General features: G+C 40.6%; 1 protein-coding gene across 1 annotated transcript in view; it reads right to left on the bottom strand.

The window, feature by feature from the left end:
- bean1 (brain expressed, associated with NEDD4, 1) overlaps positions 1-7,936 on the bottom strand; it is a gene marked incomplete at both ends in the record, with an annotated part of 31,633 nt that extends 23,697 nt beyond the window's left edge. The window contains 3 exons of the mRNA XM_083665187.1: positions 5,488-5,616; positions 6,918-6,992; positions 7,930-7,936. Of these exons, the coding sequence (XP_083521313.1) occupies positions 5,488-5,616; positions 6,918-6,992; positions 7,930-7,936 (211 nt within the window). The remainder of the gene's footprint in view (positions 1-5,487; positions 5,617-6,917; positions 6,993-7,929) is intronic.
- Between the last annotated feature and the right edge of the window lie 7,396 nt (positions 7,937-15,332).

Raw genomic sequence — 15,332 nt, 5'->3', positions numbered from 1 at the left:
AGAAGAGACAATATTTTTATGGTTGTACGTATATTTATATTTTACCAGTGGTGGATTTGGGGGGAACACATAGGCATTACATTTTTGAATGCCTAGTTCAATGGTTTGAATGGTTTTAAATTCCACCTAAATTAATTCTGACAAATAATGGAATCAGGAGTGAGGGTTGATGAGAAGGACAAACATTAGGTGCTGTGGACACAGTAAGTCCATTCTGGTACTGGGAAACACCAGGGGGAAATTGCCAATCTCATTTAGATGATCCAAAGCCCAGAGCTTTCTGATGTTCTCGTTGGAAGGGTTTACAGAATACAATAATGACATAGATTTCACTTGGCATTTAATCCTTTTTTTCATTTTTATGATAAGGGAATGATGTTTTTGTTATATTACCATATATAACATTACCAAGAAAGTCTAAGGAACAATGAGACATTGTCCTGGTTAGGTCATGTGGTGTAGAAACATCAATCCTCTACCTTATCATATGAAATATGATAGAAAGGCAGGCATCTTTAAAGACCCCCTCCAGTCAGAATTGAACATTTTAAGATGAAAATCCTTGTTTTAAGTATAAGTATATCAATATAAAACTATTGTGGTCCGAAATAAGATTACTTTTTTAAAATATATATATATTTATTTATATTTAGAGAAGCGTGATGTCATCAAGATGAGTTCTCTGCCTGGCTGAGAACTCTGCCTTTTGGTAAATAGAAGTTTATAGTGTTGCGAGCCTACTGTAAGGTCAGAGCAGAGGCACCGCTGTGCCCACAAAGCTTATTATAGCCTGCTTTTTTTGTTCCATACAGTATTTGAACAATCAGCTAAGTTGATTTTGTTACAGGACAATACATTCTTATGTAGACAACCAAATTGTCAAAAGGCATTTTCAATAGGGTAACTGGAAATCAATTAATTAGGAAACAGAGCTATAAATAAAATGTAAAAAACTAACAGGCAGGCTAGCCAAGGTTTAATCATTTGTGTCTACATCAACGCTGTAGTTGGACAAGAACCTGCTCTTATTATTGCTGTTTACTTCGGACAACACAAGGAGCTGCTCTGTCCCTGTTCAACATTTGGCTGATTAGGGATTGGGGGATCCTTGCCGCCCACTGTCTTGCATATTCAAGAGTCACCTTGAAGGGGGGCGCAATTCTGCACCCATTCCTTGAGATCCCTTCCCCTGATGTGACAAATGGCTATGAGCTCTATGGGATGTTCTCTGGAAGGTGTCAAACTGAATTCTGATTGGTCTCCTTAGAAACAGCTCCTAATTTAAATACTTTAGTCTATAAAACAGAAGTAGGAGCACAAATTCATTCTCTTTGTCCTGGCGTGTGTTCTCATCTGAGCTGTGAGTAGTACTGTAAAGAGTGACCTGTGGTCCTTTCTCTATCTCTCTGTCTCTCTCTCTCTCTCTCTCTCTCTCTCTCTCTACCCCTCTGTCTTTATCTATCGTGTAATGATAGAATGTATGGATAGAATGTAAACATTTCCTATGTATTTTCCTTGTAATAATTATATAAGTATGCATTATTATTAAGGCCTCATTTGATTCAGTCTATTTGACCATTCTTGCACTAAATCAGCACAAACTCAACAATTATTTGCACATAGTGATAATTACACTACTTGGAGTCAGATTATTAATATTAGATATGCTTTGCTAGTAACAAAATATAGCCAAATGTCCTTGCCAAACCTTCATATGGAACTGCAATCCTAAATAAGGCCTAACACCTGAAATGTTTAGGTTGCCAGGTATACCACGTGACAAACAAAGATTTTCACCCCTCTGGAGGGTGTTTTTCAGGTACACAAATGCAAACAGATAAACGCAGACCAAAACAACTAAACCAGAGTTTAGCTTCATCTGACTAGCCGCTAGTCCACAGGCAGAGCGATATACTAAGGTGAGTAATGAATGTTGATGTAACAGTGCTGACAGTGGTGGTCTGGGGGGAGAGCAGCGTGGAGGAGTGCCTGTCCCCTACTCTGACAGAGGCACAGCATGGTGCCACTCCAGGGAAGCACCAAGCCCACCATCACTATCCTGGGACTGATAGCTAGAAAGGTTTGACTGGCGTCAGTAACAGAGAGACAGAAGGTCATATCAGGAGAGGGTCTGTGACAAAGTGGCAACACAGCAGCCAATTAGTCAGCCGCTTGCTGCTCCTTCTATTATTTATCTGCTCAGCAGATGCCCTGATCCAGGGGGAGACAGAGGGATTTACATATCATCCACGCATACAGCTGGATATTTACACAAACAGTTTGGGCTAAGTGCCCTTCTCAAGGATAGAGCATCAATGTCCCATCTGTAGCCTTAACTCTTCACCACAAACCCATCAATACAGCTCCCTTCTCAATCACAATTAGTGAAATAAAGAGGGAGGAAACTACCATGTGGCACTACAGCAGTATGGAGCAGTATAAGTAACGTTCTTGGAGGTTGATCACTACGATAACGGATAAACAGTCTTTAAAGTCATATTCTGTAAGATGTGCTCTAAAATATTGCATACACAAATGAATCCCATGAGATTTTCACATGCAAATCACACTTCTAAATTGGTTCTTGCCCAAGGGATGACTTTCTCTGACAACAACATTACTTATTGAACATGATGTCACAACAAACAAACAATCGAATAGGTCTTTAGGTTATTTGTTACAATAAGGTAAGACAGTTGTACTAATCTTATTAAGATATTCTCAAGTTATATCCTTACAAATCAAGAGGTATATTTGATTAGTTTAAATTTCTGGAAATGTTACTGACTGTAGCTTTAACTGCACACAGGCAATAGAGGAGTGCTAGAGTGAAGAGGACAGAGCTGTAGCCATGAAAATAGCTCCATTATTAGATTTCACATGGGAGCTCATAGCCTATTGCCTTCATTTCTGAGCTGCAGCAGATACTGTATCTGCACGGTGGCTAATGGGATGCTACAGAGTAGCAGATTCAGGGTGCTGACTGTTGGTTATTCTTTGCAAACAATGCACAATGTGATGTGTCAAATGCAGATTATGTGTACATGAAACCAGAGAAGGTGAGGGAAAATACATTTTGAAAAAGTCCAAATAAGGGACTGACTTTATACACGACTCCTTGATGTAACCTGTTCAATAGATCTGTCTTCAAACATCAACATGTATTAGTTCAACTACTGTATCAAGCACAGTTAATTCTTCATAAATGCAACTGCATTGCCCTTAACCAGAGTTTGCACTTATCCAAAGTGCACTTATCAGGAGTTGACTGTATATTAGTCAGATAACCACTTGTGCATATTATTGCATATTAGAGTCATATTAGAGAGAACAGAAATACTCTCAAAGCAAATACAGTAGGAACAATATTCTCTATTCACAACAACCACTACAGTATGAGAAGATAAACTGTAGCCATGTGCTTTCATAAGTCCACTATAAATGAGGATGAAAAGAGCAAAGCAAGTCTAAAACAGCTGGTACAACAGAGAAGACATAAGTGTAAAACATGAATACTCTTTTGCCAGTCATTTAGATTTTTCATGTGATATATGAGATGTAATGTTTTGAGATAGTCTCTGCTTAAACCCTAAGTAAGCTACTGAGATAGAAACAGCAAACCACATTTTGGCTAACCAGATGTTGAAGGATATAAGGACATTCCCCAATAAAGCACCCAGGAAGGTCCTCTGCTATTTACAGAGGGCTGTGTGTAAAATAGGTGGTTTGGTGAACCACACACACTCATAAGTAAGTCTTCAACTAGCTCCCAATGCTAATAAACTAGGCTTTAGGTCAGCCGGCTAACACAGACTTATGGCAAGCAGAGGACCAGAGTTCAAACCCAGTCTGACACATGTGCATAGGCACACATTCATGGGAACCTACAAAGATCCTGCCTCTTTATCTTCTTTATCTATTTATTCACTCTGTTAATTTTTTACAGCTGGGGCGAGAATGGGGAGTCCGTCCAGCCAGAAGTCATACCATAGCCTGGGGCGTTTGTGACATTTCAGGTGTGAGGGGATGAACTATGAATTATAGATCAGAGTGAGAGCTGGGATTGATGAATATGACTTATAGAGAGCCTTGGTGGTCAGGGAAGCTACAGTTTGCAGCCTTAGCTTTGGTTAAGAAAGTTAATACTGAGCAGCTCTTGCATCTGAATGCTTACTAAATATCAGGTCCAATGTTAAAGCGCCTACTACATGCTAAACCACAATATTCTAGAGAGTTGGTCATTATAACATCTCCTTTCTGTCTTGGTCTGTGGCTCTGACTTGTTCCATATAGGGCAGGTCATGTAAACGATTGAATTACACAAGGGCAAGGTTTGAGGGTGCAATAATTCCCTCCCTCTGTAATAGCTACAGTTTAGAGCATGTAGCACTACTAAATCCCTGCTCCCCCTAAGTCATGAGATGGATTCCTGCCGGAAAAGGGACCATGTGACGTACCGTGGTTTCACGCCATTTGCGGGCACAATTTTCTCCCTCCGCAAACAGTTTAGTGAAAGGTCAGCCTGCATTAGCGGCACATATAAACGCATCATGACTGAGGGGACAAACTGTTCACTGCAAAAGGTGCTTAAAGAGCCACTCTGCCAATAAGATCATATTTCACAGATGGAAGCGTTACATAAATGGCAGTCTTTTCCCCCCCGAGGCAGATCCGTAGCCTATGTGGGGAGAAGACATCACTTCAATGTCCTAACAACGTACATGGCAATGATTGGAAAACAAAACCTGATTTCAAACTGACCAAGCAATGAGGTAACCAGTTTTAGCTTCAAAACCAATGTGATGACAAGACTTGAGAAAACAGGTGGTAATATCCAAGTGGTAATATCGATTTCATGAAGGAACTGGCGGTTTGTTTGTTTAATGTTGACATGGTGGAATGTGTTTTTCCCTTACAGCTCTGCAGTGATTACAGGAGGTAATGTCAATCAACGATGCTTACGCCTGCAACATTAGAAAGTTCATTAAGATGTTCTCATTCATGAGACAATTCAGACACCTGAGGTTATTTACATGGTTTACAGTTCCCTGGACACCGCATCTTGGGCAATGCATTTCTGTCAGTTAAATGGATGATCCAGGGTGAAGTGCCAGCGGCAGCTTAAAGCTACACTACTTCATCAACTAAGGACAGAGGCAGATGCTCTACATGACATCCTAAAGACAGAGATATGTTGCTGTGATTATTATTACAATACAATACAACTGTTACAATAGATATTTGTCTTCTGCTCTGCTCTCAACACCCTAGACAACACGCACGCACGCACGCACGCACGCACGCACGCACGCACGCACGCACGCACGCACACACACACACACACACATTATTACTCTCAGCACCCCGATCAACCTAATTGGTCTTTGATCAAATTGAAAAACATGGATAACCAATCGGCGGTACAGAACGATGATATAAAAGACTGAAAGATAACAGATTCGAAAAATGAATTAATGTTTCCCTTACTTGAGCAGATCAATTTCATCAACATGTACTCCCTTCCACAGTCCTTCTTATAGTAACATTTCAGCCAGTTAATGAGGCAGGTGCTGAACTTGAGCTCCTCTTTTCTGCACAGACGGACGATGTCCTGATCTGGAAGGGCAAAGAGAAGAGATAGAGGAGAGAGGGAGAGAGAGAAGAGGAGAAGAGGATAGAGAAGTGAGTGATGTGAGAGTGACAGCATCCCTGTTGTTTATATAGCCATAGGCAGACACATGTGTGTGCGTGAGAGAGAGAGAAAGAGAGTGTGTGTGTGTGTGTGTGTGTGTGTGTGTGTGTGTGTGTGTGTGTGTGTGTGTGTGTGGTGGGGCCGCCTACACTGCCCCATGTTCATCAGTCTTTACAGGGTCGATACCGGGACCTCTCTCTCTTCACGTTGCACTTTGTTCCCTTTCATTCACATGTTTTGGGTTTGAGTGCCACACTGGATTTCTAACTAAAAGTAAATGCTGAAATTGTCCAAATTTCAGCATTGTCCACATTGTCCAAATTGTCCAGATTACCAAATGCTAGTAATCTCAAAATGTAGATTTGTCCTGCATTTGTTATAGAGTAATACAGTAGCCCTGTACTGTAGGTGAAATACTTAGTGTATTGGTGTGTGCGTGTGTGTGTGTGTGCGTGTGTGTGTGTGTGTGTGCGTGTGTGTGTGTGTGCGTGCGTGCGTGTGTGTGTGTGTGTGTGCGTTTGTATTCATGTGAGGTGCGGCATGCACAGTGGACCTACCTTGACTTGGGGACAAGGGGATATTTTGTGATTTAGTAGTTTGCTCTTTCCTGCTCACCCCAAGTCCCAAGAATCACAATTTCCCAAAAATAACACCAGTGCTTAGACCCTAAAAAAGACTGCAGTGGAACCCAGTCCTAATGTACAGTAAAAGCTCCATTAATGTCTTAAGATTCCACACTCAGGTAACAGAACACAGGCTGACACCTATACTTTACCTTAGGCATGCCGGTTACACTTCATTTTACAGTCTGTTATTTATCTGGTATTTACTTGGAAACATTTTAATTATGTAATAATTACACATAATTACTTTTTTGGTGTATTTTAGATTTATTAACAGGCACCACAGTGTATCATTTTGAACCAGATGGTTACTGTAAGTGAAGACCTGTGTTGAATTCTTGGAAGAAAGAACATTGTATTGTTAATATAGTTACCTTGCGAATTCCAGGTAAATACCAGCTGAAACATATCAACTCTATAGTAAGACCCAACTATCCATATTTACTATCAAAGGAATGTAAATATGTGTTAACGACACATAACATACATTAAAATCCCCATGTACAGTACAGTACATACATGCGAGAGCCTGTACATTTCCCTGTACCAGCAATAAGGGTGAAAAACAACTGGAGCATCATGTAAACCCAGAGAAAACTCACAGGCGTTGGAATAGTTCCTGCCAACTTCAATTGTGTTCGAGGTTCCACAGATCAGGGCAGTGTGCAGTGCTTGAGCTGGAGAGAGGAATGGGGGGAGTGGAGGAAGAGTGAAACAGAGAGGGGCAGCATTAATCTCATTTTGGAGTCCTGTCAACTTTGTTTTATGGTGACTGGGGTGTGTTTTTTTCCCCTCTTGGCTACTGGCATCACATCACCACGGCCTCTGTGGCATTTGTGCCCATGCCTGATGGGGCTAATGCCACGGCTTGGCATCTCAGGTCAGAGGGAAAATATGGGACTGAGCCAGGCTACAACACTAGATGTGTAGTGGCTTTACTTACTTACTGCCTAAAGCAGAGATCGCCAACTCCCATCCTGGTGAGCTACTGTACAGTGTGTGCATTTTTTTCCTCCCAGCCTAGCACAAACAAACTGCCTGCACACTGAGTAGCTCTCCAAGAACAGAGTCTGTGAACCCTGGAAAAGAACATAGGTGACTACACATGACTGTCATGGTAGTAACCTCACAACACTGTAAATAACTTTATGATGATTTGGATGTGATAACATGGACAAATTAAGGACAAAATGGAGATCATGATTGGGATTTGTTATCCCCATAGAAAACTCTAAAAAGTTTCTTTCATATATCAAAGGCCAAGCATGCTGAGTATGTCACTACCTGATATTAGACAGACACCGAAATCAATTATCCAAAAACGAACATGCATGTTAACTATTGATGGAATTGTAATAATCTCTTATCAATATATTGTAATGTGGTCTGTTAGTTGAGCATCGTCATATGCCCAGTGATTTTGAGCACTATAATAGAACCAGATGGGTCACTATGACCTGCTTTCCTGCTGCTCAGTACCATGGGAAACCCAAATGCAGATTAGTCCCTTTAAAAGGGCAATCTGGGATTCAAACAACAACAAAGCGGTCACCCCGGCACTTTTTTGGTAACCACTCTGAATTCATAGATGGAGCTATGGATGCAAGGACTGACCATCCATGAGATCAAAATTAGGGTTTTAACCAAATATGGTGTTAGTATTATACATTTTAACAAAATATGGTGTTGTTTACAATTACACGGTTTACAGACAATTTAGTACAATAAGCTTATATTTTCGGTAAGACAGTTTAGACAACTAAACTCATGAGGCATTTATAAGTTATATTCTTCACGATCAATATAGAAATAATTAATTTAAAAGTCTAAAATGGACAAACCAATCCCAGATTGCCCCTTTAAACTGGGGCAACTAGTTCCATGTAGGCTATACTATGCCATATGAATTCAGGGATTGTTTGGGAAAAAGATGTAATGCTCTGCTTGGATTCTGTTGACTCTCCTCCTAGGCAGGTGCAGAACACTTGGTACCCACACACCATACTCATCAATCTTGGGCAAGCGCCCTCTGACAGCCCAACGTGGCCCCTTTTGGGTCAGTCATCAATTCATGGCACTCCTTGGACAAGAGCCAACACATAACCCAGAACTGAAGCAATGATAATGACAGCAATTAACAAGTTAATTAATATTGACTAAGACATTTTATGAGAGCATCTTAATGTGTTAATGTGTTACTCACAACACAATACAGGGGAAAAAAACATCCCCTTTGTAGAATAATGTTTGAAATAATATCAGCTGTCTTCCAATGTAATACAACAACGTACATGCAAACTGGGAGCCTACGCAGTTCACAGTTATAAATCGAATTCAACAGCTTATACCGAGAGAAAGCTGATACGTACCCACCGTCAGGTAGAAAATTATCCCCATGCGATTCAGGTACAGTAGCTCAGTATTCTGTCCTTCGGTTTCGGATACTCAAAGCCGGCAGAGAAACAGCATCTCACATGAATGAAACGAACATCATCATCGTTTTAAAAAGACAAGGCATTAATCAACTGTAGGCTAAATGTCTGCAGCGATCAACCTCACCTTTCGTGGCCCAAATTCTCTTTCAAAAGCGCGTCCCGTCGACGGGATATATAGCCCACCCCATAATAAGAATATCACTCACTGAACTCCCGGTAAGACAGCAGTAGAGTTCTCTAAATATCTCTTATGTCATTGTCGACATCGGGTTTTTATCACCATGCCTCCCATAGCCCTAAATTCAAACACTGTCTGACTCTGCATCTCTGTCCCGGTGGTACTGTAGTGCGGGCGTATTCAGTGTTCATCTCAGTTATCTGGCATATTAGATGACACACATTAGGCTATATTTAATTTGAAAGGCAAGCAGCGGCAGTCCTGCCAACATTGCTGTTTGTTTACACAAACCGTGCAAAATCACATGCAGGTGAAAATCCAATATCAGTAGGCTATTAACTATCCACTGGCATCCACGTAATTTGCAACTGATAGGCCTGCATAAAGCCACTATCAGTATTTTTTAAATAATTAAATACCATGCTTATGATGAATACGACTTGAGAGTAGAACAATTGTATAACCTCAGGACCTATATTACTCCAGTTCATTGTTTCTTTTGTGGTCACACCTGTAGGAGACTAATAATAAAAGAAAGTATGCTGCTGGAATGTCATTCCTTCAGCCGAAAACCTCGAATACGAAACGAGCTATTGAAAAGGCTATGTAGGCCTATAGCATATGTTAATAAAGACAATTATATATAAAGTCGTTGTAATTGAACAAGGAAAATAATTTAGCTTTCCTTACAACATATAATTTTCCAGTAGGCATACACTGCAGTCTAAATATAAAGCAGTGGATATTGTGGGATAGCATCAGAATTATTAAATCATAGGAGTGTTGGCGACTTCTACTGGTAATATGATGTATTAGCAAAAAGCAGAGGAACTGCTCGAATTGGTGGGCTGATAAATACCTCAGCATGAGATATTATTTTGTATGTGATGATTGACACCTCCACATTTCTGTTTGTTGTTAGACTGTAAATGACAAGGACAGGGTGTCCATTTAAACTTGATAGTGTAGAGTTGTTGTAAAATGAATGAAGTGTGAATGACTCATGCCCAGGCAAAACATGTAGGCTATAATCAAGAACAAGTAAAGCACATCAAAGCCTTGGTAAATCCTATCTGTTAGGATCAATAACTTCCCTCTGTGACAAAGTGACTCTGATTGTAACCTTGAGAAGAAGGGAAATCGAAAGAGAGCCACTTCATCAATTGTACCTTATTTGACTCCTTATAGGAAAAATACACAGGAGCATAACACATGTTCTTTGAATACAGACATAATTCAGCATCATAAACACACTGCAATTATTTTCTTATTTACTTGTCAACATGTATTCGAGTGGCACTGTTTTCTGCTGTGGTCAAATAGCTTATCTCAATATCACTTTCCATAAATGCTTGTATCCTTCTCGCTTTGAGTTTGTTCAGGTAACAGGGGTTGTCTTTGTGTGGGATGTCACAGTGTTTGTCAGAGGAGCAGCTTTAATTAATGTTGACAAATTCAGAGGCAGAGAGATAGGATCGATACAAGGTCACAGTCATGATCTGGCATTTAGTTTGTGACTGTACATAGGTAAAACGACAGTCTGTGATAAGGCCAGGACTGAGTCGTGATGTGACTGGCCTGCTGGTCAGTCAAAGTGAGCCCTATTTATTCTACACTGTTGCTGCGGCTCACACCGCTATACAGTATGTCAGCCTGTGAAACTACTGCTAGCGGCCCTCAAGAGCCTCTCTTACTTAGCCTGAAAGGATACTTTCAGCAAAACATGCCATTCCAGAGGAAAACGGTGACATCATTGACTGACTGTGTGTGCACTCGGCATTTATTAGGTCACCATGGATAGTTGGGTCTTACTGTTGAGTTGATATGTTCATAAGTGAAAGAAGGATAGAGGGGGCTGTTGATGCTACTGTACCTGATTATAATATCATATTTTCCTTATGTGTGTTTATGTGATTGACTGGGTTCGAACCTGGGTCTCCTCTCTGGCACGGGACAGTGTTTTTCCCCTGAGTAAAAACCTCCAGTATTAGCTAAAGGCATTAGTCCTCATTTATGGACACTGAAATGGTTTTTTCGGTTTTATCCTTTGTCAGTAGAAAGAGCCTAAGAATCTTTTGTTCACATTGCCAACAACAGTTCACATCAATGAGGATATACAATGACACAGCTTGGCAGATTTACTGCAGTTGATGTTTGCTGCAGGGGAGCAAGGTAGACTTAATTCACTGAGCTTTATTGGAGCTACACATTAAATCTGGCTTCCCTGTGGCCACAAGTCAAAATTGAGATTGTACTGTACTGTATGTATGACATGGCAATGGTGGTCATACTGTAGCTAGTTTTTAGCGGTTTGTGAGGAAGACATCACATCTTCACTTTTATCTGTCACTGTGGTTCAAGAGCCCTATTTTCCTATTAAATTCTCCACCCTTTCCCCTGAAGTGTGCATATGATTGGTGTAAGAGCCCACCAGTCCTATTCTTTTAAATCCATGTTGGGGAGTGGACAAGTGTACACTTCATGGAAAAGGGTGGAGAATTGGGATGCAGGGGCTTATCATCAAGGCACCACATAATTGTGTTCTCTAACCAACATTCCATGAAACATTCTGCAATTTATAGAACTTGTCCAGCTATCAGACACTCATGTCTGTTCTATACAGTACATTTCTATCTGAATGTTCCAACCTTCTGAACAGGCCCCAGCAGCTGTTAATGCTAGTCAGTGGGCTTGTTTCACTTCAAAATTGAATCAGACTAGAATTCAAACGAGGCGAACAGGCGGGGGCAGCATATCTGTGCAGTCTCAATTTGGACAATGAAGTGCAATTCTAACTGCACGGCTTGCAAACATGGCAATGATAACATGGCTGCTATTGAAATCCTTAATAGAAAGTCCTATGAATTCTCTTTGAATAATCACCACATAACACAACTATCAGCTGAACATATATGTGCAATCAATAGATATCTCAGATACCATAAATCCTACCACAAGTCTACACATCACGGCACATATGGATTTTCCTGATTCAGGCACACGTGTCAAGAAAACATTTATGATTGGTCATGAAAAGTGCAATATAACATCATGTAACAGGTATTGTATAGAAAGGCACTAATCAGGACTGATGAGGGGCTGCTCAAAACTGATGCTGTCAAACACACTCAGTGAGTGTTTGTGTGTCTGAATACTATAGGCAAAAAAACAGCATGACAAAAAAGTATTAAGGCAATGCAAAAAAAGTATTTAACCTACAGTCAGATATTGCTACTGTACAGTGTGGCAATAGGACCATAGCATTTCAGTAACCCCAGATAACTGTGTCCTCGTGTCATCTGAGGACTGTATTGTTTCCTAAGTGAGGACAGAGGAGAAAAGCTATATATTGTATATTTTCTTTCCCCAATTTATGTTTACTTGACTGATATGGACCCTGATTAGGATGAACTTTTGGAGTTAAGGAAGGACACCTCACTGCAATGACATGCCCTGCCCTCCTGCTGACCTGCTGCTGCTGTGGTGGCCATGTGGAGAGCCACATGAGAGGCAATGGTACACTATACATACATACACACACACACACACACACACACACACACACACACACACACACACACACACACACACACACACACACACACACAGCCTCCATCTGATCTACAATCTCAGTACAGACACCACAAACAATGTTTTCTTTGATGTATGGATTTACCTGTTGAACATTATACAGAACAAACACAGGAACGATTTTACCTTTTGAGACAAATAATGAATTTTTAAGTAGTAATATGTGATACATTTCATACATACAGTATGGATGTGTGTGTGTGTGTGCGTGATGATGATGATGATGATGATGATGATGATGATGATGATGATTAGCAATCTCACAATATGAGAGTGTGAGTGAAGAGAAAGAGAGAGACTTAAAAACCATGAGTCCATCTGATTGCACTCTGAGAAAGCACTGAAGTGGAAGCTACATTCCGGTCGGCGAGAGAGGGGAAGGACAGAGAGCGAGGGATGGAGTGTGCAGTATATCTGCCTGTTGGTTTACGTAACACTCCCGCCCCCAATGCAGCACTGCCATCTGATAAAGAAACACACCATTATTGTAAAGATGAATAGCACTATCTACAGTATGTAACCCAGTTGTATTGAGGGTTGAAGGTGAGCGTGATATGTTTATGGAGGGAGGGTTAGGTTTTATGGAGGGAAAATCAAAAAGGTATACTTGGAAGATAACAAAATGATACAAATAGAGGTTATAGCAAGGAAGACAATTCATTTGTTTGCATGACCTTCACTTGTCCAGGCTCCAGTCACTGTCTTGCACTCCTCCTTGGGGAGATTAAATCAAATCAATTAGTCTACGTCAGAAGCCCTTTGCAAGCATCTAATACTCTTATTGGGAGTGCTTGTCCTTAAGTAAATAGAGGCAGATGGCCCATGCATGCACATACAGTACTGTATGTATTTTTTTCAGACCCGAGCCAAGCTTCATACAGTATGTTCCTCCCAGTAGGCAATTCAACCTCCTGCACTCGGACTGGAAACGTCTAATTAATTAATTAATTAATTAATTAATTCATTCATTCATTCATTCATTCATTGCATTTATATAGTAATGTGTAGCACCCACTCAGGTGATTTCACGAAAGCCATTATATGCCACCAAGCTCACCACATCTCAGCTGTGGAGAGGTGATCTGCACTGGTTATATGATGATATGTGTTATGTTTTAATATAATTGTATTTGTATGTATAATAATAAACATAAGACAGTTACAAGACATGATGATATGCGATATAGAACTGATTTATTCAGCATGGTATAAGTCGATCTAATTTCATATTTCTATATATATCAATGCATTTATGTTCATATGTACGGTATGAGAAAAATACCAGATTTAAATTTTACAATGCAGATTTTTCTCAGAAGAGCGTACCTTACATTTCCATAATAGATTCTTACTCTCATAAGCAGATCTTTACTCTCAGATGAACTATAAGTGGCATTTTCATTTTCATTTTCAACTCAAAGGATTTATATATGGACCTTGTGGTGTAGACAGTGAATTAGGTATAAACTTTAGTCTGCCTGGTGGTCTGAATTAGGTATAAACTTTAGTCTGCCCATGGGCCCCTGGTGGTCTATAATAGGAACTCTCCATTACTCCTGGTCCCTTGTCTCAGTCTTTCCCTCCTGTAGTTCGCTGAGGCTGAAACAACAGTGTGTGGCAGCATTAGGACTTCTCCCCTCAGGTATTTTCTCTCCAGATCTGATGCTAGTGACAACTAAGTCCACGCTGTGCGTTTTTGATGTGTCAATCCTCTGGGCTGGGGTGTGGTACCATGGTGCATGTGCGGTGCCTAGGGACATTGCTGATGTGACAACATATTTAAAGGAGCATCAGGGCCTGATGGTTAATAATTGATCCCGCTGTCTCATTAATTCGACAGGAACCACAACCCCGCGTCAGTATGTTCATGTCGCATGCGTTCTGCAGTGAGGAATTTGTCTTGCAGGGGTAATTAGAGGAGAGATAATTTAAGACATCTCCAGCTGTCTATTTAAAACAATGCAGACATGTACAAATGGGGCTGCCATATTGGATATCTCCTCAACCGTGTTAATTTGTGTAGTTGTAATAACAGCATGAGGGTCTTGGTTCCGTTTCCTCGTTCCACTGTGGCACTTCAATCAAAAACTCAATGAAATGAGAAAGCATCATTAGTTGTAACAATTAAAACCATGGATAAAGGAAGACAATGGAATTGTGTTTCAGTCCCTGGGTGTGCGTTCCTGAGCATGGACACACACGCTTTTGTGTGTGTGTGTGTGTGTGTGTGTGTGTGTGTGTGTGTGTGTGTGTGTGTGTGTGTGTGTGTGTGTGTGCCCTGCAGCCCCCAGGAACAGGCCATTCCCTGCCCGTTGTATTTATCTCCATGTCTGCCAGGCAGCAAACACAGAAAGGTCGTCCGAGACGTAGGAAACAGGTGGGTCAGTCAGATAGTCTGTGGATATGAATGACCAGGGTGGCCAGACATAGGAGACCTCTAAACTCTGTATTGTAGTTTGTCATAGCTGTGTAGCCCGGACAGGAAAAGGGATATCCCCTGGGAATGCTTACCACATTTTGGCCCTCAGTATTTACCCTTTGGAAGTGGTGGCTCATGATTGTTCTACACTATAGCCATGTCAAAGTTTTGCTTTTGTATTGTTTTTTGTTTGATATATTTGGTCTAGATTTGTAGGTTATTCATGTTGGATGACCAACAAAAACATACTGGCAAAAAATAAATGCTTGTCCTCTGACAATAGCAAAACAGTAAAATAGCTAGGTTTTTAATGGTGCTGTTAAGAGAAAATTATCTGTTCCTTATGCGTTTACAGAATATTAAAGAGTAATTGTAGATTGTATTGAGCACATTT

The sequence above is a fragment of the Argentina silus genome (assembly GCF_951799395.1).
Source record: "Argentina silus genome assembly, chromosome: 2".
NCBI lineage: Eukaryota > Metazoa > Chordata > Actinopteri > Argentiniformes > Argentinidae > Argentina > Argentina silus.
Note: the sequence above shows the minus strand (reverse complement) of the source record. Positions and strands in the feature narration are given on the sequence as shown.